Source organism: Dipodomys ordii, unplaced genomic scaffold, assembly GCF_000151885.1.
Source record: "Dipodomys ordii isolate 6190 unplaced genomic scaffold, Dord_2.0 Scaffold119, whole genome shotgun sequence".
Taxonomy (NCBI): Eukaryota; Metazoa; Chordata; class Mammalia; order Rodentia; family Heteromyidae; genus Dipodomys; species Dipodomys ordii.
The window spans coordinates 209142-234443 of record NW_012267335.1 but is presented as its reverse complement, the minus strand read 5'-3'; the positions used below and the strand labels follow the sequence as shown (position 1 = coordinate 234443).

Genomic DNA, 25302 nt, shown 5'->3' with positions numbered 1-25302 from the left:
CTGATTTGTTTGTTCAATCAAATACTTTATACTCCCACTGATTCTTTTTTTTTTTGGAGAACCATTTGAAAGTAAGTAAATGTAATATTATCTGTATAAATTCTTACATAATTATCCTCAAAATATCCCTTAAGATGTTTCTTTTTACTTAATCTACAACCTAGATAAAAGATTATATATATAAACATAGAAACATACATTTATGTTTATATAAACATATATTTATGTATATAAGCATATATAAATGTGTTTATATAGTTTATATATACATGTTTATATATTATATATATACATATATACTGATATATATGGTACCAAGAGGTACCCAAGAGCTTATAACTACTTTGTGCTTAATATGGCTACTCTAGATGAAGATGAGTAGTCAATGTAAAATACAGCCAAGTTTCTAAGATTTTATTATAGAGATAAGCTATATAATTAATAATTTTATGTTAGTTACATGTTTAAATGATATTTTGATATTAGATTACATGTTTAAATGATATTTTGATATTAGATTAAATTTATTTCACTTATTTTTTCTCTATGTATTTTAAATATGGCTGCCAGAGCTTTCATATTTCTGCTGTTACTATAACTATATATATATGTGTATATATAAAACTACTTCCTGTAAGTAGTTGAGGACATTTTCAATTCATGATAATTTCTCACTTGAGGGATTTTTTTCAGATATCAGTAACATGAATTGTGACTCAGTCAGTCCCTGGTGTCCTTGCCAGAGGCCAGCAATTACAATAGAAAATGTTTACTCTCTCCATTGATAGCTAAGACTGAGCTCTTAGCCAGGCACCAGTGACTCATGCCTGTAAGCCTATCTACTCAGGAGGCTGAGGTCTAAGGATCACTCTATAATGCCAGCCCAGGCAGGAAAGTCCATGAGACACTTATTTCCAATTAACCAACAAAAAAGACAGAAGTACAGCTGTGGCTCAAGTGGTAAAACACTGGCCTTGAGCTCAGGGACCAGTACCCAGGCCCTGAGTTCAAGCCCAGGATTGTCACAAAAAAAAAAACTACAGATCTTAAAAATTGGGGGCCTAGTGCAGGTGGTATTTGCCTGACTAGCCAAGTACAAGGCACTAACAGTAAAACACATACACATACGTGTGACGAGGATTGGGCTGGTGGGGTACTGGAAACCGATTTTTCTAAAATTTAGAGTTTAAATAATTTAGAAACTGGACTGTGCTCTCCATCACAGGTGTATATTGGTAAAGACTGACCAGGAACTTTCTGGAAACATCAGAGAGAGGACTGTCTTCTGGAAAGACGGCTGACTTATAAGAACAAATCTTCTTTACATAAATACTTAACCACACTATAAAAGTTCTTCACATGACTTAACTCCTGCTTGTCTTCATTCAAAAAAGAAGATGAGATTTTCGTATACAGAGTGATTATAATATGGTTTTTCCCCTTTCTCTTTTTATAAGACCCACTATTTAAGTTGTATTCCGGTTCATATAAGGGGTGATGATAATAAAATTGTAACTTAAAATGTTGGAAATTTTAGACAGATTCATTAGTCAAGAATGACAGATTGCGATTTCCTGACATTTCACATTCTCGTGTGTGGGCTGAATGGATGTCACATGGTTTGCTACTGTTAGAACTTCCCGCACACGTGTGTCTTACTCAATACCAAGTCCTGGCTGGGCTGTGGACTCCTGAGTGGTTTGTTCAGGACAAGGTCTTATATTCTATACATCCCCAATTACTCAGTCATTCACTCAACATATATTTTCTGAATGCCTGCAACATGACAGATAGTCTTTTTTTTGGGGGGGGGTCCGGTTGTGGGGCCTGAACTCTGAGCCTGGGCTCTGTGCCTCAGCACTTTAGCTCAAGGCTAGCACTCTACCACTTGAGCCACAGCGCCACCTCCAGCTTTTTTCTTTTTTCTTATGTGGTGCTGAGGAATCGAACCCAGGGCCTCAGGCATGTAAGGCAAGTGCTCTACCACTGAGCCACCTTCCCAGCCCCGACAGATAGTCTTAAAGACACTAGAACAGCAAAAAACTAACTTGGGGTTTATAAAACAATGTTCTGGGGAATGAAAATAACTCCAAATACTTGAGTAACTCCAAAGGTACTCTGGAATTCACACCTTTGGAATATATTCATAAATTTATTACTATTTATGAATACTCATGAGTACTTATTTATGATAATACTATTCATATTCACATTTAAATTATGAATATTAGTCATAAATAATATTCTATTATTACGTGAATTCCAGATACAGACTGTTTTGTAACTGGGGTACCAGTTATCCCCTTTGGAGGTGGCTAACTCTTTACCAAGTCCAGGTCATAGTCAGGCTTAATGAGATGGCTGCAATGTGTGTCCACTGTCTTCCCAGGCCTCCCTCCTCAACAGCCTCCAAGCTGTAAGAAGTGAAGTATGACTGCTCCAAATTGCAGCTTTGCTGAGGCTTGCTGGAGAACCCTTGATGAGACCCCCATTTGCTGTGGGAAATAAAATTAAATCGATGTCAGGAGATGACTCTCTGCATTTTCACCTAGGGAATGGCAGCCTCTAGAAGAAAAGATGCTTGAATGAGGGTTAGGGGTATAGCTCAGTGGTAGTGTTTGCCTGCTATGTAAAAGGCCCTGGGTTCAATCCCTAGTACAACCCTCCCTTCCCCCAAGTTACAATAATAAACAAGTTATGAGAGTCAAAGACAGATACCTCAAGAGAGAATTAGAAGAACTGTCCAAGGTCATGATTTACCTTTCAAATAACAAAAGTATGGTAGTTCAAGCCTGTTATCCCACACACAATCCTTTTATTGAGGGGGAGAAATAATCTAGATTTCCATACTAGCTTAGCTACTTGAGACTGTGTGTCTCCAAAAACAAACAAAAAACAAACAAACAAACAAGTAAAAGACTTCGGTGCCTTTAAGCCTCAACTTCACCTCCTCTCTCCAGACAGGCTTTAGTTACATTCAGGAAGCACTCCCTCCCCTCCCCCCCACCCCTCCCACCCCCGCTCCACATGTTCCATTGAGAAGGGGTAAACATGCCAGATGCCATGACCCACTTCTGACATTCTGAACGTCAGTGTTCCTTTCCATGATGTGAATGAGTGCGTGGCCTCAAAGAGAACGGAGGCATGGGGAAACTGAGTCAAGATTTCCCAAATGATTTGAAGCCTGTCTCTAATCCAAGAAACTATTCTTCCTCTCAGAATAGACAGGGCCAGAGATCCCCTCACACCAGGCTCACAAAACTCCTCTCACAAACCCCCCACGGGGAATTGAGAACTGACTTCCCATGTTTACACCTAACTCACCTGGGCCCTTGGAACAGTGAAGCTGAAATGTCTTCTGTGGCAGTTCAAGCCCAGCTCTGTCAGGCCATCCCTGCGCCAGCCCCACGCCCCGTGCACCTGTCTGGAAGGAAGATGTCCCTGTGCCTTTGGGGCTGCAATGAAATTCCTCAGCTTTGACCTCTTTTTTAGGTCACAGCTCCTAAGTGCCATCCTGTTATGCACATCATTCAGAGCAAGTTTTGGAAAACAAATTCATTCTGTCCAGAAGTGAATCAAACCATGATGGAAGAGGCAGTCGGTCTCTCTGAGCTGCAGTTTCAATTTCCTTCCTATAACTCAGAGCCCGGGTCAGTGAGGTTGTGGTATGAGGAGTAAGTTACACACCAAATGCATCTCAGGTGCTGGGCGCGTGAGCACGCTGCAAGCAGAGGATCCTCACGGCTGTTGCTAATTCTTTGATTGTCTCTGATTTATTAGCTAAGAAGACACCACATCACTACACTGGGGTCACTTGCCGGGACTCTTGTGTATTTGCGAAGGACAAGTCTTAGCTTGGATGCCCTATAGGAGTTCCCAGTTCTGAATTTGGGAAAAGAGGAGACTTACTCCCCATGCCAAGCCCCTCTTAACATGCTTCCCAAAAATAACGCCTCACATTGAACTTGGTAAATAGATAAATACACAGGAGCACTCGCTGAGCAATCAGATCTGAGGCAGTCAAAGAACTCAGGTGACCCTAGTCAGAATATTCTCTGAAGAAACCTGGGAAGAGAGCAAACATCAGGGGGGAAATGGGGGAGGAAAAAAGTAATTATTGAAACTAATTATATGCATGTGCTTTGGGTGTGGGGAAAGTACCAGCACTCAGAGAGAAGCCAAAAATATCGCCATCCTTTATCATAACCACTTAGTAACCTTGACAGGGCAGGCAAGATGGTTATTTTTAATTCCATACCTCACAACAGGTATTCAGGGGGAGAAAAGTGTAATTACCAGGACGGGGCTGCTAAACATAGAAAGAGGGACCTTCGCGGCATTAGGGATAGTTGGCAAGTGAAGGTTGTCTTTAATTACTTAATTTCCGCAGCATTAATCATGCCACGTTGGGCCACGGTGTCACCAATCCTGCATGCACACCATGCACTGCCCAGGGTGCGGCGCCCTGCAGCTCACACGTGAGGGGCACCTTCATTTCATACTTTTCTTCACCGCTTCAGTGTCACGTTGAGGTTTGCAAGGTTTCATAGTTTTGGATATGTGTGTGTGTGTATATACGCATATATATATATATATATATATATATGCACACACACACACATATATATATATGGGGGGCAAAATGTACTACAACAACAACAAAAGCAAGCCTACATCTCTAACAATGATCATGGGAGAAGAGAAAGTAGAAGAGTTCTAATTGGGTTTTATTTTTATCCCATTAGCATTCAGAACTTTGGGAAAAATCAATGCACACTCATGTGTAATTCTAGGACTAGTGTCCTCAAACAAACATAGTAACATTCCTTGGGCCATGGTAAAGGACTATGCTAGTAACAAAATATTATTGGGCTGGGTGCCAGTGGCTCATGCCTATAATCCTAACTACTCAGGAGGCTGAGATGTGAGGATCGTGGTTCAAAGCCAGGCTGGGCAGCAAAGTCCCTGAGACTCTTATCTCCAATTAACCACCAGAAAACCGGAAGCGGTGCTGTGGCTCAAGTGGTAGAGTGCTCACCTTGGAATGAAGAGCTCAGAAACAGCGGCCAGGCCGAGTTCAAGCCCCATGACTGACCAAAAAAATATATATATATTGGCATAGAGAGAGTTATAAGCTTTCAAATCACCAATTCTCTCTCCCTCTTCCTGTCTCTTCTCATCTCCCCTCCCCCCCCCCCGCCGTGCCTCTCTAGCTGAAGTTCTATTACATTTAAAGTCAGTATCAAAGATCTTAACTTTGGTAATTACTACTTTTATAGTCCGCCAGTATAAGGACAGAAACATAAAAAAGGCTTCATATATCTTTGCATATCCCATGTCACATTGCGAGGCTCTTTAGTAACCTATTCAATGATTAATTCTTGATCTGCTCCTAGGAAATTACATACAAAGTATTTTGCTACAAGTCCAATACAGGCTTCCCTTTGTTTTTCACTAGAAAATAGACTATGCTATTTTTAAAATGTTTTAAGACAGTAAAAAGTACAGAAGACCAGGAGTGTGGAGCTCTGCTCCGGTCACAGTAGATGTGACAAGCCATCTTTAAGAACGTCACCCCTTCTCCTTTCTTTTCTTTTCAGCATAATGAATGGTTAGTATACTTGACAACTGATACCCCATTTAGCTCCAGAAGCCTGTGTGACAAAATCATACTTAAAGACCCAACAAATATTTTAAATTACACTTTATGCAAGTCAGATATTCAAACATGGCAGCAGGAGAGCCAAAATTAGAGGCCGACGTGGCTCATGAGTCACAGCCATAACTGGAAATATGTGGACTCAATTTCTCTAGGTGGCTGTGCTCTCTCTAGCTTGCTATGAAGTCTGTCCCTCCCTTTGATCCAGGAGCTATTTCACACATTCTTATTGCCTGACCTCAGTAAAGTATTTGGGTTTGTGCCCACCCCTGATTTAAAGGGGTGTATCTTAGAAAATGAAGAAGAGTGAGGGAAGGGGTGAAGTAGGGGCAGGACGGTTGAGAATGGTGAACAGGTGACATTGATCAAGATATAATAATGTATTTGGACTGGGAAGGTGGCTCAGTGGTAGAGTGCTTGCCTGGCATGCATGAAGCCCTGGGTTCGATTCCTCAGCACCACATAAACAGAAAAAGCTGCAAGTGGCACTGTGGCTCAAGTGGTAGAGTGCTAGCCTTGAGCAAAAGAAGCTCAGGGACAGCACCCAGGCCCTGAGTTCAAGACCCAGGACTGGCAAAAAAAAAGAGATAATGTATTCATAAACTGCTTTGCTAAATGACAACTCCTTTGTACAATTATATAAAGGTAATAAAAATCACAAAAAATTAAAGAAATAACAATTGTTATCATTTTGATAGCTATATTATTATCCTATACACAGAGGAACTACTGTTATCCAATGGAACTTCAAAAACACATTAATGTTAAAATACTAAACTTCTACCAATATCCTGGATTTGTTTTTCTTTCAGAATGCAATATAGTGCAGCCACAAGATCACTGAATTTCATATACAAAAAAGGAAAAGGAAAACAAATAACCCACATGGGTTCTGGTCTTGTTTACCGTTAATAAGACCCATGGCCTTGAGTAGCAATCCACTGAGATCCTTTGACTGTGCTTTCTTATTAGTAAAATGCTGGTGGGCTGGTTAGACTACACTATGCCTAATACACATTTTTATCTGTACAATTGGAATTCTAAGACAACGGATAATTTCATTTTCTGACCTGATTTCCTAGAACTTTGTGAAAACAACAGACCTTGAGAAATAAACAAGATTTTTTTTGTCTCCACTGAAAGGAGAAAACAATTTGTAGAGAAACAGTAACTGATAGAATCAAAATGTACTATTACATGAACAAGGAGTTATTTCCTAAAATATAAAGACAATAATGGAAAAAGCCCTCCCCAGAACCAACGTGGCCTGAAGATTATCAGCAATGCAAACCAATGCAAAACCATTAGATTAATGGTGATGACATTAGACCAGGAATTAATAACACTGGGTTATGGAGCCCGCTGAACTACTAAACTATGATTTTAGCCTCTTATTTAACCACAATAAGCCTAACATTTGCTACTAACACACTCATTCCTTCATTTGCTAAACAAAAAAAAAGAAAAGAAAAGAGAAAAAGGAGGAAGTGATAATGCTATGAAACTGCAAATATTTTTGCATAGAGATGATGGCTAAGAAATTTTTCTTTGGTGCCTGAATGCCAGAAAAGGCTGTCCAGGGGTATTCCTAAGCATCATACTGCATTTGCCAAGGATAAGAGGCTCTGATTGCTTTTTCTCTTCAGCCGAATCACTTCTCAGGGTTTGTATTTGTACTATGAACTTTGGGGAATGAGGTAACATCTCTCTTTGGGACAAAAGCAAGAACAAATTTACTCCCAAGACAGTATGATTTTGCTCAAGCTCAGGCCTCTCACACACTGCTCCCAGGAGATCTGGGGCAGGGCAGCGGATGGTGGGAGCTAATATAACAAAATTCACCATGAAGCTCAGCCTACATGCCATGCTCCGAGTAACAAGGTCCTTGCCTCCGACAAGCGCCTTCTGCCTGCCTGCCCAAAACTGTGACCATGCATCCTGGCTTGTAAATAAGAGGAAATCTCAGTCCCTTCCCAGACCCCATGAGGATGTGTAGTAAACGTATGATTATTACAAGCTGGGCCATCTCAGAGGTATAGCATTATTACCTTTGCTTGGTAAATCATAGACCAATATTTATTACCTAGGGCCAAGAAGATTATTTGTGTGATATTTGTGATCCTCTTTCCTCCTGGTCTCACAAACGGACCCCTATCTACCATGCCAACCATTCTTGATGACAAATATATTACCTCATCACCTTTCTTCTCTACTACAATAGTCAAACTCAAAACCAAGATGACACAGCCTCATGACTCAGGTTCTGATCCAGAAACTACCTCAGACCTGCCAAACTAACTATAAAGCAAGTTATCTTCATGCTATCTAGCAACCAAATTGAAAATACAGCCAGGCACCTGTGTCTCACCTCTGTAACCCTAGCTACTCAGGATGCTGAGATCTGAGGATCAAGGTTCAAAGCCAGACCGGGTAAGAAAACCCCTGAGACACTTATCTACAATTAACCACCAGAAAACTGGAAGTGGCACTGTGGCTCAAGTGGTAGAGTGCTAGCCTTGAGCTGAAGAGCTAAGGAATAGTGCCCAAGCCCAGAGTTCAAGCCCCACAACCGACAAAAAGAAAAAAAATGAAAATACAGTGGTTTTTTTTGGTCACAATTTCACATAGTTATGCTTTTATGCCTTCAGGAAACTGGAAGTTGCTACAGAAAATAGATAGAGTCTAAAAGACCATAAAATTCCTTAAGATTGTAGATAGAAATTTGGAGATTTAAATGTTTCCTTACTGTATTTTGTTACAACGTAAATGTAATGCTAGGTATTTAGAAGAAAAAGAAGAGAGACAAACATACTGATTAAAAAATCTAACATGTTGAACACCAAAAGGCTATAATACTTCTATTATAAGCCATTTTATGTGATAATTGCTTTTTGAGAAATAGAGATATGGATATTATCACTAACAGAAAGGTTTAACGCCTTAAAGGAAATGCAAATTCCTGATTAGAATCATCTTCAGGTAAACAGCTATGTGTTCACGATTATGTCTTTGTCTGACTTCTCACCCTGTCTTAGCTTTCCTTACATCTTATTCCATGTTTTGTTTCAGGGGAAAATATCTCGAGTACCTGAACATACTTTCTCACCTTGCATTAGGAGTTATATTTCTCGGTGCCTAAAACTAACTCTAACGGAAGAATCAAGGATGCTGCCAAAGCACGATCTGTTGTTTGTCCTCAGATGGATTTGGCACCCTTATTGTTGTTTATCAATACAGACTTGCCAGTGGTATTAACTACCAGACACTCCGGCAAGCGGACTCACTTGCGGGCCATCGCAAAGCTCTAGGCTGTAAAGCTGACCGGTTTCGTGGCTTGTTATTGAAGCCAAGGTGAAATCAGAATGGTATTGGACCCATTCCCAATGGAGACACTCCTGCTGAAAATCCTATTTCCCAGTATTTTGGATGCCAAATATTTTTGTCACAGTTGTTCTCTGAGCAGGTTACTAAGAGTTTTGTTTATTAACTCTTAAGCCACAAGACACACCAAACTGTTAAACCAAAGGCTATACTTGAGAATCAGTACAGTCTGAACATGGTTACACAACACGAGAACATTTGCGGAGCACCAGTATCTCACACTTGTAATCCTAGCTACTGAGGATTGTGGTTCAAAGCCAACCTGAAAGTCTGAGACTCTTATCTACAATTGACCACTAAAAAGCAGGAATTGGAGTTGTGGCTCAAGGGGCAGAGGATCAGTCTTAAGCAAAATAGCTACGGGACAGTGTCCAGGCCCTGTGTTCAAGCCCCAGTATTGGCACCAAAACACCAAACCAAACCAAACAAAAAATCAAAAACAAAACCTCTAGGATACTCAGGTAAATGAATCATAGTAAGCTTTAGAATTTCTGCCAGGTGTAATGTTTAAATAGAATCCGCTGGCTGAAGGGAAATGAGAGCGCATGCAGTCCATGTGTTTTTCCAAGGAAATTCTTTTTTACAGAAGCACTATATGTCTGTGGCTTCACATGGATACAGGCCTACTAGCTTTCCCAGATGGACACACACAGGTGCTCTCGGAGTCCTTCACCATGCCAACAATAATATGTCTCAGGGTTTATAGATTGCATTGGAATTGTACACGGATCTTATTTGATCCTTGAAGCAAAATAATCACTTAACAAAATATAAAACTGAGCATCCAATGTATTAAATCATTTGGCCAGAATCATCCAGAAAAAGAAACAGATATTAACAGTTGATCTTTGGTCTCTAAACCCCAGATTCTTTCCAAACAGATGCAGAGAGTTTATAAAGTGTAGCACATTTAATTAGACTCTGATTATCACCCATAAGCAGACAACCATTCTGGACCATGTTCATGGTACAGAGGCACAAGTCCAAGGGCTGCTTGCTGCTCATCCCTGGCCTTAGAAGCCACTCCTTTCAGAAAAATATCTTCTCCTGGGAAAAATGCTTATTTCAGGGCTAAAAATTAAGTTGTCACAAGGCAGATCTAAAAATCACTCCAAGATTCAAGAAAATGAAACTTTTATAAGAACGAAGTACAAATCCTCCGAACTCTGAAAATCAAACACTTTAAGAACAAGCACAATCAGTTTCTAATGACCTGGACCATTAACATGTCTATAGGAAATAAATGACTAGAAATGTTATATACTCATTTGATTTTCACCTTTGATATCATAAAACTCTTCTAAATGTAATTATACCAAAAAGGAAATAAAATCAGTTACAGAAAGTAGATTGGAACAAATTGGGAGCTTTGAATTTTTTTTCCTAAAGTATTAGGAATCAATTAAAATAATCTTTGCTTAAAATTAGGGAGAGGAAAAATGCTTTGGGTAATATAAATCAGAGTCCAGCTCTGAATCTTAGAATTTTAAAACATATAGTATGTGCTAAGTGAATGACTCACAGAATAATTTTTTGTCTTTATGTGCAGTCTGGGGCTTGAACTCAGGACTTAGGTGCTATCCTTGAAGATTGTTTTCTCAAGACTAGTGCTCTATCACTTGAACTAGAACTCCACTTCTAGCTTTTTGCTGGTTAATTAGAGATCACAGTCTCACAGACTTTCCTGCCTTGGATAGCTTCAAACTGTGATCTTGATATCTTAGTCTTCTGAGTTCAGCTGGGATTACAGCAGTGAGCCACTGGTGCCCAGCTCACAGAACAATGTTATCTAAGAAACTGTTCAGGAACACCAAACAATCTTTTAACAGTGGACATTTCATTACTGTTGGCTCAGCAATGTAGTCATGTTACCAATCATCACCTCTTTTTGAAAAATGAACTACCCCTATTCTTAACTTTTTTTGCCAATCCTGGGGGTTTGAACTCTCTTCTTGCTCAAGGCTAGCACTCTACCACCTGAGCCACAGCGCCATTTCCTGCTTTTTCTGATTATGTGGTACTGAAGAATGGAACCCAGGGCTTCATGCATGCGAGGCAAGCACTCTACCATTGAGCCCCATTCCCATCCCTACCCCTTATTTTTGATGCAGCTGTCACTCAGAAACCGGTGTTCCCACTCATAAAAGTAGTAATATTAGAAAGAACTCTCCAGGAAGACGTAGAACACCTCATCATGTTCACAATTAAAAAAGAAAGAAAGAACAAAGTTCACTCCAAAGCCAATATTCTGACCTTTAAAACATCAATATCATATCGGCACTTTTGCTCCTTTTTACTAGATAAACATAATCTCTGTTTTCTGGGCTTTCTTCAGTTCTCCATGCAGAGCTCCAAGCCCCATGGAATGTCGCTCCTCTTCTGGGGCAGTTCATAGAGGATCCGGCCTTTGGAGCTTTGATCAGACAGGAATATTCCACTCTGACCTGAGCGTGCGATCAGTGCTGAATGACTCACGTCTCGTTTCTTCCTGCCACCCCTCTCCATCCACAGACTGCCTTCTGAAAGCTCCAAGTTCTTTATACATTTTTTTAAAAAAACACGACAGCTTCCAAAGAAGCAAGGATTTAATCAATTTTATGAGACAAAGAGAAGAAAAGCAACTTGCTCGAGGTCAGGCAATGATTTAGGAAAAAGTCTTATTATTTCTTCCATACTGTCAAAGCACTTGGGAGTCCCCCATTCCAAGCCCCGGAGCCCATTCAACCTCACCAAAAGAAGACACAGCAGAGCAGGTTACATGAGCATCCAGAATGCAAGCTTTGAATTCGAGAGACCTCAAATCCTGGCTCTATCATTGACTCTGGGTGTCAGCTTGAACACACATCTCTCTGAGCCTGAATAACTACTTGCCTGTGTATTTTGAAGGATGATGACAAAGCACAGTTTAATACAGTGACACTGAACATATATTAACCACTTTTTTAAATGTTCGGGTCTAGTCTCTAGACTAATTGGCTTCTAATGATACTGTAGAAGCATTGTGATTATTTGAAAACCAAAACTCACTTGGCAGTTGTATCACTATATGTTCACAGATAAATAAAAAGGTAAAGGCCATTCATCTATAGAGCTTAAAACCAGGTGTTTTGGTCTTTGGCCGGGGGGGAGGTGGGGGGGTGGGCAGGGTCAAGGGCCTGGGCGCTGTCCCTCAGCTCTTCAGCTCAAAGCTAGTGCCCTGCCACATGAGCCACAGCACCACTTCTGGCTTTTTTCTGTTTATGTGGTGCGGAGAAATCAAACCCAGGGCCTCAGGCATGCAAGGCAAGCACTCTACACTGAGCCACCTTCCCAGCCCCTATTTTTTAATGCTGTTTAAACTCTGCATGGGGGTTGGGAAGGTGGCTCAGTGGTAGAGTGCCTGCCTTGCATGCCTGAGGCCCTGGGTTCAATTGCTCAACACCACATAAGCAAAAAGAAAAAAGCTGGAAGTGGTGCTGTGGCTCAAGTGGTAGAGCACTAGCCTTGAGCTGAAGAGCTGAGGGACAGCACCCAGACCCAGAGTTCAGGCCCCACGACCGGACCCCAAAAAAAAGAAAGATAAAAATGTGAAACTATAAAAAACAACTCTGCATGGTTTAGAATAGCTGGAAACCAGTAACTCTGGTAGAAATGTAATCCCATCAGAAGCACTTAGCAATGCCTCTCAAATGTGAGGACAGCACATAGCATGTCTCCTTAAGGTCTTTACATTGTCTCTCTAAGATGCTTTCCTCACCCATCATCACTGATATTCTCGAAGTGCTCTGGTCTCCTGAAACAGTTAAAAATGTGAAGTGTTTCTAAAATAATGTTTTGATTCATTAAGTGCAGCAGGATCAAAACCAGATGGATTTGGCAGTGGGCTTGTTCCCCTGGTTCTCGGGCTGCTTCTGAACAGTGCCAGCTCAGAAAAAGGATGATCAATGTCTCACATTCCACACTTCAGGCACTAATAGATCCTTGGCTCCAGGTTCCCCAGTGTTCAGAGGAAATGCCAGGAAACACATGCTGTGGCAGAGGCATTTTTGGAAGCATCCATCCATGCAGACCAGAGAAATGAATAACTACCTTGGCCTCTGAATAGCTTAGGCAACAGCTGCTTTACACCGGACAGTGATCTCTGGATGCTTCCCTTTATCCTGTGTGGTAACTATCATGGTATTATTGTTCAGTGTACACACTCATGCATGCTCACACACAGAGGTATATTCTGTGTGATGGGTGATCTTAACTGTCAGTGTTATTGTACTAAGAAGATGAGATACTTAAAAGTGATTGCTTAATCGTGGCTCTAGTACAAAGCACTATTAAGAAGTTTTTTTTTAATTTTCAAAATTTTTGGCCAGAAAAAATAACTAACCTTAGTATGTACTGTATAAGTCAAGGTATAAATAAATAACCTCATCAAAAGGAAATGGAAAGAAGTTTGTGAACATACTACCAACCAAGGCTTTCATATGAAAACTATTAATTTTACATAGGGTTATTTTTTAACTGAACCTCTACTACAAGATAAAATCTAGAGGCTAAAACACACATTTTTAAGACACAGGGTAATTATATATATATAATTACTCTGTGTCTATATATATATATATATATATATATATATATAATAGATTCTGTTTGTTTCATGTCTAATCCCCTTTCTCACAAAATGCTGACTTGTTTTCCTGTCCCATGAAACTTTTTCCCCCCAACCTAGTATTCTTGTCTATAGGCTCTGTTGAATGACTATGGTGACCGCTAACTTATCTCTACCATTTTTTGCTAATCATGGCTTTGGGATTACCTGCTAGGAAGACCTTTGTTGCTTAGAGGCCACAGAAACATCCTGTCTTTTGAAGTGGAAACATGCTTTGATTTTTCCTCTCTGAACTGCATATTGAAACTAGTGGGGGGAAAACAGACCAACTGGTTTAGCCTCTGTTAATTTTTTTCATGTAAACATACAAATCTCACCAGAGTAGTATCCATAAGGACACCCAACATCTTCATAAATTAAAAAATTCAAAGTTAACTTTCTTTGACTTACTAATTAGTATCTAATGATCAGATTTGTGCCTGAAAATAAAAAGGTTAGAGAAATACAAAGGTTAATGGGGAAGGCTGACCACATTCTACATGGCCGGGCAGAAATAATGATGACTTTCATGTCTACACATAAATCACTGAGAGGAGGATTTCTACACAGTACATTTTTTTATTTACCAAAGAGCCCTAACATTGCTAGAAGACAAGTTATAAGCCATTCAGTAAAAGATTTAATTAACTTAATAATTAGTTTATGGCTGTTCCTTTCCCAAACCCTCCAAATAGTTATATAAACCTGGGGCTATAGGCATATCCTCAATGCCTGAAATTACCTGCATGGTGGCCATTAGGAATTTATCCCACTAGGAGTGCATGCATACTTTCTTTTAGTTCTAAGATACAGAAGAGGAGAGAGCTGCCCCCCCCAAGCAAAAGTTCATGGTTCTGGTTAATAAGGCTAAAGACCCATCCTGACTACAACTGGAAGGGGCTTGAGCCTGTATCCAAAGCCATACTTCCCTCAGCTTTCTTCATAATAAAACAAACTGATCTTTCAGGTGGTTCCTATGTCTTCAGCTAATTGGTTTCAAACGCTGATCCTCACCTCTTTCAAAAACTCCTTCACTGTCTAGAAAGGAAAAAGGATTTCCTTCTGATAACCTGAAGTTTTTGTAAAGGCAAGGTTCCTGGCACACAGTAATGGATTAAAGTGGGAGCCCTCAATACAGGTATTGAACAAGAATATGAATGAGAAAACAAAAGTCAAAACAGTTGTCCTATTAGTTATATATAATATATAATTAATTATATATGAATTAGCATAACTAATTATATAATTATATATTACATAATTAATTATACTAATCTTAACAGGAAAAAATTTTAGAAAAAACAATCATGTCTAGAATTGAAACTTACTTTTGGAAGTACACTAGATTCATTTTTATGCCTCTTAAACAAACTACCAGAATCTTCATGGCTTTAAACAATAATAAACAGCAAAAAGTGGGTACTCAAAAAGGACAGAATAGGGTCAAGGGCAAAGGATTGGATGGACGAAGAGAAGAGTGGAAGAATGCAATCAAGAATCCAATGTAGTTTACTCAAATGACCACAAACCAGCTGGCACTAAAGATACCAGTACAACCATGTTCATTGCAGTATAATTTTACCATAGCTAAGATATAGAATCAACCCAGATGCCTCTCTGTGGATGAATGGATCAAGAAAATGTGGTGTATATATGCACAATGGAATTCTATGCTTCCATCAGAAAAATGACATTGCCCTAAGGAAATGGAAGACTTGGAAAAAAATTATATTAAGCTAAGTAAGCCAGACCCAAAGAAACATCAGCTTCATGGTTTCCCTCACTTGTATTAACTAGACTACGTCTATGATATTCTTAGGAGAGGACTACATATGACTATATAAAATGATGTTTATCAACAGAACTCCAAGAAATGGAAGCAAGAGGGGTTTATTTTGTTGTCCTGTTCGCAGTTACATCTCTTTTTTCCCCCTTTGGTTTATTCTCTGATGTCACTGTTTTGTACTTCTGTACCCCTTGTCTTTATATAAGTCTAACTTACTTGGGGAAGGGAAAGGGAATCACAGAAATGTGGGGACAAAGGGGAAACCGATTCAACAATTACTAACTAGACACTTTGTTGGAAATGAACTTTACAACTTGGTAGGGAGGGGGATAGGAGGGGAAAAGTGGAAGAAAGTGAGGGAAAGGATAATACTGTTCAAAAAGAAATGTACTCATTACCTGACATATAACTGCAACCCCTCTCTATATCACCTTTGCAATAAAATTTAAATTAAAAAAAAGAATCCAATGTATATCCTCGAAATTAGGAGTGAGGGAAGGAGTGGGTTGGGAAGGATGGGTGAGGATGTTGACAGGGGCAACATTGAGCAAGATATATTGTCTTCACAAACTGCTTTGTTAAACGGCAATTCATTTGTACACCTACTCAAAGATAATAAGAAAATAAACAATAGGAACTTCATTCTTGACTCTGGAGGCCCTCAAGCCAAACTCAAGGAGGTGGTCAGAATGCTTTCCTGTAAAAGCTCTGAGATCAATCCAGCCCTCCTGCTCCCAGCCACTGGAGACTCCCTGCAGTCCTTGGCTTATGGCAACCTCACACTGATCCTTCCTTCATGTATTAATAGACTCTTGCCTTCTGTGCAGGACAATTGTGATATATTTAAGGCCTACCTAGATAGTCCAGGAAAATCTCCACACCTCAAATATCCAAAAAAAATATACTTGGATGAGACTTTTTTCACAATAAAGGAACATGATAGATTCTAGAAATTGGAATCTGATATCTTTGGGTAGACACTTCTGGCTTGCTACACACATCTCAAGAGAAATTTTCTCCTATAATAATTGGATAGAAATGTGATTCCACTGCAACTCTAATAACAACCAACACACAAAATTATCTTCAGTGCAGAAAAGAAATGACCAAGTGGCAAAGCTTGGATTTGAACCTATGCAGTTAGATCCTCTGTTTTGAGCTGGTGCTACTGTTTTCTCAAAGGGAGCAATTCACTGATTCACATACATTCAGGTAATGTCTTCAACAGTCCTTGGTGAAAAAGCTTCAACACACCATCAGAGCAGGTGTGAGGAGCTTGTGCTACGTAGCAAGGCCTCGACTCAGGAAGGAAGCTCATAACCTTCAGTGTACTCAGGAAAGATTGAGGATTTCAAAACCAAAGAACCCATATACTCACATGCACAATTACATACACACACACACACACACATCTTTTCCCTCCCTTCTTTTCTCTTTTTCTCAGATACTTTCTCTTTCTCCCCTTCTCTCTCCTTCTGCATCCCTCCCTCCCTCCTTCTTTCCAGGAAAGACTCAATATCAGCCTGAATGACATGTATGTAACTCTGTAAATCTAAAAGTCTGTTTTTGAAGCAAAAAATAAATATTTCCATTCCCAAGATAATATATAAATAGATGAATTCTAAATAAGCATGAGCTAATATTTAATAAAAATGGGTTTTGACATGATTTTTAATTTCTAACACTATAGATTTGATAATGTAATAATTCCAAGTTCTAATAACATTCAGTAATCCAGAATGGCAAGCAAGTCTGGTGAATCAGATCTGTAAAGAAGCTCAGAGCTCAAAGCAGAGCTCCGAGCTCAAGGTCACAACTAGGAAATCATTTCCTGTTTTTCTTCATTTCACACTATTAAGTAAAAGAAGCAAGCATGAAGAACATAAGTGCTAAGGATTTAATTGTTACAGTATATTTTAAAATTGAGATCCTTGGATCAAATTCAAGAAGATAGTTAACCAGCCTCCACATAAGATACTCAGTGTACACAAGGAAATGCAAACGCATTTTGCTAGCCTCAGTGGAGAGCACTCATGCTAGCAATGCAGGATAGACTTTGCTTTCTAATCTTGCAAACTTTAATTAAGTCCTACAATGCATGTCACTGATATCCTAGACCATGCTTCTATTCAACCTGAATATTGAAAATGTGCTTAAGAAATAGATCTAAGATACAGATCTAATGCATAAGGTGTGAGATAAGAACTTGGAGAAATGAACTGCAGATTTAATTCATGTATGAACTTCCCAGCTCTGTAGTAGGCTTCTCAAGTCTCTGACCTGAGCAGAGATACAATTGGATTTCTGAGGAGTCCCACTGTCTTGGAGCTCTTGCTGCATTTTTTCACTCCCTCCTCACATACCATGTTCCATTACAAAATGCTGAAGCAACAACCCCGCCATTATAACTACTTCCTCCTCTTCTATAAGAGACCTTCAGAAAACTGACCTTGCCACTCCTCTTGCTGTTTATATCCATCTCTGTGGATCCATTGGCTTCCACGTTTCCCTATATCACTTCTCAAATCTTTCCCTGTGCCCTAAATCACTCAAGACCTTTCTTACCAGCTAAACCAATATTCTTACTATAGTCTTTCTACACCAACCTGCCACCTCCATCCCCACATCTTCCTATTCTAACAATTCTTATTTCCCTAAGGACACAGATTGTTTTCAGCATTTCCCATTTGGATTGACTTGTTCTTTTTGTTTGTTTCTTTGTTTTTGTGGTCATGGGCTTGCACTCAGGGCCTGGGTCCTATCCTTGAGCTCTTTTTGCTCAAGACTAGTGTTCTACCAGTTAGTGCTAGAGCTCCACTTTCACCTGGTTCTTATTTTCTACCCCTTCATATGATTTGTGCTTCAAGGGTAAGTTTTAGTGGCTATCTGCTTAAAGATTTTGCATCTCTTTGCCAATTAGCTAGAACTTCTCTTAGTATAATTCTTTTTTGTTTTTTTTTGAATCACAACTTCCTAAAGGCCACCAGGGACCACCAACATTTTATTTGAATACTAATTCTAAACGTCCTCCCCCAAATCTCATAACCCAGTGCTGGATATGATCCACAGTGCAATTTGCTCCCTGCAGCCATTATACCATCGTGCAAGATGCATCTCCATCCTCGTGAACGGGTGTGTGTATCTCATACATACACGGCTCTGTGCCTCCCCATCCATGGTAGGCAGGTGCTCTGTCCTAAGACTGCCTCTCAGGCCTTTCTTTGCTTTAGTTATTTCTCAGACTGTCTCCTGTTTTGCCTCAGGTTGGCCTCCAACTGTGATTCTCGCAATCACTCCTTAGTAGTTGAGACTACAATTGTGCCCCACCATACCAGTCCTCTTTCCTGCTTCTTAGGCTCTACCTTGTTGTTGGACAAATCTAGATGACTGCCTCTCTGCTGTCTGTCAATCTTTTCTCTCAGTTCTAGCCCTAGTGCAACTGCCTGAATTTAAGTCCTCCTTCGTTAGGCGAATTAGTGTCTCCTTACTGGTCTCTGTTTATCCAGAGATTTTCACAGATTATCACACCAGTCTCTACCACCCGGAAACAGGAGAAACTGTGATCATTGCAACTTTTTTTGAAGGTATTGGTATAACTGCTATCCTCTTTTAGGTGAAAAGTCAAAATTTATCAATACCTACTTTCTTATCTCTAATCAATCCCAAATCCTCACGCTTCAGTTATATAAAATCATTTTAAACATACCATACCTCAAACATACCAGAATTCTACACACAGGTGTGTATGCTGGGCCCTTTTTTTGCACTAACATTTATTCAGCCTTCTAATTTTATTAAAAGCATTAAATTTCCTGGGAATCCATTCCTGACTGATAAATCTGATGAGGTCTGCTCCTGTTAACATCAGAGCAGAAGAGCTGGCTGGACCATCCACTATTCTAATGATCACAGCATAGAGAATAATAATAATGAGCTACAGATGTCATCTCCATTGCTCTGAGTCTTTTAGCATTTATTTCTTCAGTTCTGAACATAGTACCCAGCACAGAGTACACTCCCTTGTTGAATGAAAAAAGAATGACTAAATAAACATAACCAAGAGATAATTAAGATAAAGTTTTAAAATCTGTAACTAAAAATGTGTCATCGGACGTAATTTACACCACCACTACTCTGAGAAAAACCATACCACTTTGTCTAAATAGACCTCTCTTGCACCTTACTCAGTTGCTAACAGAGAATATACCTTTACCATAAACTGTCTTCAGGGGAAATCCTCAAGTGCTCAAAAATCCTTTTAGAGATTTGGAGAAACAAGTTACAAATAGTTCGTCTGCCCTTCCTACCCCATTCAGCAATGGAACTCAGGCCTATACACTCAAGACTGCTCTGGCTAATGAGAAATAAGCGGTGTCTGAGCATCTCTACTGCAAAGAACATCCCAGCTGAAGGACACACAAGCCAGTTTGGGTCCCCTAAGTTCCCCTTTCCCTGCTGCACACCCTTGGTTTGGATGCTCTGGTCATGATAACACTCTAGCCTTGACAGTTTGGAGGCTCCCAAAGCCCAGAAGCCTTACTATCATGCCTCCTATTTCTCATTGCTAGACTTTAAAGTTTGGGGTAGTATAGAAACAAGGAAATCCTACTAGAGATAAACAAAACAGTTTTACTGTTAATTACTGCATCTCTTTTATGTCTCTCAAAACTGACCTTTTGTGAAAAGATTTACCGTCGGGTACCTTTCCTTTATATTAAAGACAGATGGCTTCTTAAAATGTCCCTCTTGGGGAAGGATCTGGGGAAAACAAATACTTCGGAGTACTGCCTTGTGTTCTTGGACCACATCAGGTGTTTTGGTCTTTTTAATCTTCGAAGGTACATATCTGACAAAATTTGATTTGGGATATTTATTTTTGAAAACATCTATCGAAGTGCCTGGAACTTCATTCTATGAATAAAATGAAAGTATTTTAAGTTTAGTATTCATGACTTAATGAAAGCCATCTCACATTGTCAATAAATCAATAAGATTACCTAGAAAATTTTATCAAGATAAAATTGCACCTTCACTAATTACATGAACCAAAGCACCTTGTGGTAGAAGACATAGTGCAAAGAGCACTTGAGAGTGAGCAGCAGAACCCAACGCTATTCTATGCAACTCTGCAAAGCCCTTCACAAGCATGAAATTCACAGTCTACATCAAAAGAAATATTCATTTTAAAACAACTCTCTCTTTTAATGTGATGTGTTTAAACACAGGTTCACAGTTGATTTTTAAAACAGTAAGTTTGCAACCAGATGTAGACGAATTCAATTATTTTTCAGACATCATTGAAGAACTTTTCAATGTCTATAAAACGTTAATAATTTCCCCCAGAGAAAGAAGGTCTCAGCCAGCCTGCAAGAAAGTGAAGGTTTATGGAGGGAGCGTCTGCAGATCATCTCCTGCACGAGGATATGCTTTCAAACCCTCTCACTCCCTTTGTGGGAGAGGAACACAGCCCCAGTGCTTTGATAGTTCATTTTCCAACCAATCAACATTGCTCTTTGGACTTATTGCCAAATCTCATTGTTGACGACAACTGGTGCCAGTGAGATATTGCTATGATTGTGTTGGTAATATGTTGGTATTATGCTGATATTATGCTTTGCCAGGTAACTTAAGATGGAATGAAAGGATATTATTATTAGATAAAAGTCCTAAGATAGGTCAAGTTTCTAAAGCACCTGTTTCTAGTTCTAAACACGGTGAGGCCTTCATTCCATATATCTGTTAGTGAAATCGATCAATATAACTGATTATATTTTGTAATTTTTGTAATTTTTAGAGGAAAGAAGTTAGCTGCAACCACCTCTGGCCTATCTCAGCATAAAACCACCTCTGGCCAACCCTGACACAAAGAACCACTCAACAGAAACATTACCATCCCATGCCTACCAAAAGAATGCTCACAAAACACTTGTGCTTTTTATTTAGAATTCGGTTTTTAAAAGGTACCCAGTAAACTGTTCTGAAATCCCCTGCCTTCCCCTCTCTCCAGAGAAGTCTATTGGTCATCACAGCTGTTCTTTCCTCAGATTTCAGACCTACTCCGTACTTCCGGTCCTCCAAAATGTACTTCCGGTCCTCCAAAATGTACTTCCGGTCCTCCAAAATGTACTTCCGGTCCTCCAAAATGTTTCCCCTGTGTTGACCCTCCCCCACCTCACCTCACCCCCTCCCTTTCCCTTCCACCCCTTCTACTCCACCATTCAGAAAATATTTATTGGTCTAGGCACAGTGCTCCTAGCTGGAGATTCAACATTCTAATTGGACAGTCTTTCCCCACAAGAGCTATCAGACGGCCCACAGACAGTCCTAGCACCAAGTGACATGAGAAAACTCCTGTAAGCATGTTGTGATCAGGATGCCTTTCATGGTATATCACTCACTTTCACTGTGTCTTAAGTAGTGTGAAAGAGATATTTACTTGTGATGATAATCTGAGGCATTCCATTATAATTCATCAGAAGGAAACATTAACAGTTGGGCCAAATGTGCATAACTGAAAACTCACATTTTCACATGCTACTTGAAATCAATGTTGTACAAGCTACTGAGGCTTTCATTTCCAACAGGAGACCAAGTGTTCATGCAGTTTCTTGGATTAACCATTACAGTATACAAATATAGGGTTTTCTTAACTTAAACATAATAACAATAATAATAATGTTACATAAATGTAAAACATGTAAAGCACTAACCTCTTTTAAGCTCACATAATGTTGGGCAATGAGAAATTTTGCTTCATAGAGAAAATTTTGCCTTGGGATCTGCAATGTATGACCTAAACAAAAACAGAGAAAGCATTATGATTTTTGGTGGGTTTTTTTTAAGTCATTATTTCTACTTTTGCAATCAAACTGGTAAAAGTAAGAGATTAATTTAGAGAGAGTCATGAATCTTGTAGGGCCCTTTCAAAGTGAATTTTTGTAACTGGACATCTCAAATGTAAGCGAAAGAAGTGAACACAATGATCCTTTAATATACTATTTTATTCTTTACAAAGAAAAATCATCCAGGTGTCAGTGATTCGTGCCTGGAATCCTAGCTACTCAGGAGGCTGAGATCTGAAGATTGAGGTTTGAAGCCCGCCCAGGAAGGAAAGTCCATGAGTACTAGTTTTCCTCAAGTAGCAAAAGGCCAGAAAGGGAAGTGTGACTCATGTGGTAGAATGCCAGACTTGAGGAAAAAAGTCAAGCAAGAGCATAAGACTCTGAGTTCAAGTCCCCAGTACCAGCACGCACAAAATGAAAAATCAGTTTGTGATTAGTCTGTAGTAATTTGTCTCAGGAAAGGCACTTAGGAATCTAAATCTTGACCAGCCTCTATCCAAACACTAGCAACTACAAGAGACTCCAGCGGGTTCTCTTCTATCTGTGTGGTGCCAGGATTCAGACCTGGTGGTCTGAGCATATGGCCCAACTTTGGGTGCTGAGCCAGTCCAGCAGTGAGAGAGAGCACTGCACCCCACCTCTGCTCATTCTACATGAGCACCGAACACTGACAAAGCTACAGATTGGGCTCAGAAACACATGGGACATGCAGCCTAAAGAAAAGATCAACAAAGAAACTTAACAAGGAATGATACGATAGGTTAAATAAAATTAGCCGATCTCTGCATTGTATTCAGCCCAACAGCTGTTGAAGATGCCATTCTTTTCAGGGAACTTCCTCCAAAATAGATTGTATTTTAAGAGGACAAGTTCTAACAAATGAAACAAGAAAAATAGAAAGAACTTTGCTTTATCATGACGATGGAATAAAACTAGAAATAAGAGCAAAAATGAAAATCAGAGAAATCACTCAAGCACATGGAGACTGCCAACTGATGAGTCGGTCAAGGCAGAAATGAGAGAGAAAACTTACAAAAAATCTAGATCACAATGAAAATGAAAATACAGCTTACTTTAATCTTTGGGACACAGCAAAAGAAGTGCTAAGAGGAAAATTTACAGCAACAAGGGCTTAAAAAATTGTTTAGGGATACAGGTGGACCCATTGCAACAATGAGATGTACAAGTCGTTATGTCGAAAAACGAACTTTACAACTTTGGTGGGGTGGGGAGGATCGGGTAGGGGGAGGAAGGGGAGTATGGGAAGGGATGGGAAGGGGAAACAAAGAGGAGGCAACAATGCTTGATAAGAAATATACTCGTTATCTTGCCCGTGTAATTGTAACTCCTCTGTATGGTATTCTCACAATAATAAATAAATAAAATAAAAAAAGAAATCAGAGCAATCTCCAGTAAACGATCTATTTAGGCACTGCAAGTTCTTATGCAACCTGGGACTACTGATATGTGCCTCTGTGCCTGGTTTGTTTCTTGAAATGCAGCCTCAGAGGCTATGTGCCTTAAACCACAATCTTGATCTCTATCTCCTGAGTATTAAGATTAGAAAAGTAAACTACCACACCTGAAATCATAACTTACTAAGAAAAGTCACCAACGCCTCCTCCTTCAGACTTTAAGAGGCCTATAATGTGTGTGTATTTGTACAGACCTATGGCATGGAGAATGACAGCTCTAATTCTTTCTGCTTGAATTCAGATTTGTTAATGAACCTCACGCATTCGTTTTCTCTTCTGTAAAATGAGGATAGCGTTGATGTTTGTCACAGCAGGCTGAAAAGATTAGCTGTCACTCACATGGCACCTAGTACTGGGCCTGGTACACAATAAGCCTTCAGTAAATGTGAACTTCTATTGTATTTTCTGGAATTATTCTATCACTGGTATTGGTGTGATTCTCTTATTTACATAGCTAAGTTCATTACTCAAGCCATCCTTTGATAACAAGACGATAACTCTCTAATAGTTTGAATGAATTGGCTTTCTACAGCTCTTTCCTCCAAAATTAATGAATTAACATGCCCCTCAACAAGAAAATCAGCTTGCAGTCCTTTCAGTTACTAAATATCCAAAAAGAAAAAGAAATTATTATAAGCAAGATGGTTCGTGAAGAGGTTAACATGGTCATATTCGATTGCCCTAAAAATTGTAGTGTGTATTAACAATGAAGATGTGCATTCTTCCAATCCACATTTAGGCTTTCTCTAGCCTAAAATGATCTTATACATGATTCCTTTTTATCTAAAGAAAAACATGTCCATAGTTTATCATTTAGTGCTACCATTGTGAGCTCATAAATAGACTCTTCTTACTGCGGTAGGGGTCGCACTGTTGTTTCCACTTAACCTCTGAAGATCGAAAAGAAAAATGAAGTTCTCCAAATGATGACATCATAACCACCGAGTCATTTCTGCATCCAGGCAGACCCAAGGGCTTGCACACATTGTGTTTTTCCATAACGATAACAAATGACTGGGCTCGTCCAAGGGCTTCCTTGCTTGCATTCTCCAGACAGCCTTCCCCAAGCTTCCCAACGAGACAATCCTGAGCCAAGACATACAGCCACCTGGCTAAAGCCATCACTATGTAATCAGAATAAATGCCTTCCTGCCCTGTGTCTGGGATTTCACAGGTGTTTGAAAAGGCTCCCCTCCGGGTGTGTGTGTGTGTGTGGTAGCACACACCTATAATCCCAGAGCTTGGAAAAGTGAGGTAGAAGGATAGTAAATACAAGGTCAGGTTGGAAAACACACCAGGCCTCTGTCCAAAACAAGAGAAGGGGGGGGGTCAACAGGAGGGAAGAAGAGAAAGAGAGACGGGAGGGAAGAAGGGAGGGAGAAAAGGGAAGAAGAGAGGAACTCAGATACACTCTGTTTATGCTCAATGAGGGTCAGGTCAGAATACATTCGCTGAGTACCTAGTTATCCCCATCTTCTAGGTGGTTAAGAAGTCTAAGTCAAATAAATAAATGCCATGACAGTCAGTGTGAAATT

At 39.7% G+C, this 25302-nt stretch overlaps 1 protein-coding gene across 1 annotated transcript in view; it reads right to left on the bottom strand.

Moving 5' to 3' along the window:
- LOC105995669 overlaps positions 1-24889 on the bottom strand; it is a 174080-nt gene extending 149191 nt beyond the window's left edge. The window contains exons 1-3 of the mRNA XM_013029495.1: positions 24622-24889; positions 22161-22243; positions 20124-20361 (exon numbers count right to left, since the gene is read on the bottom strand). Of these exons, the coding sequence (XP_012884949.1) occupies positions 20124-20361; positions 22161-22243; positions 24622-24889 (589 nt within the window). The remainder of the gene's footprint in view (positions 1-20123; positions 20362-22160; positions 22244-24621) is intronic.
- Positions 24890-25302: the final 413 nt, after the last annotated feature.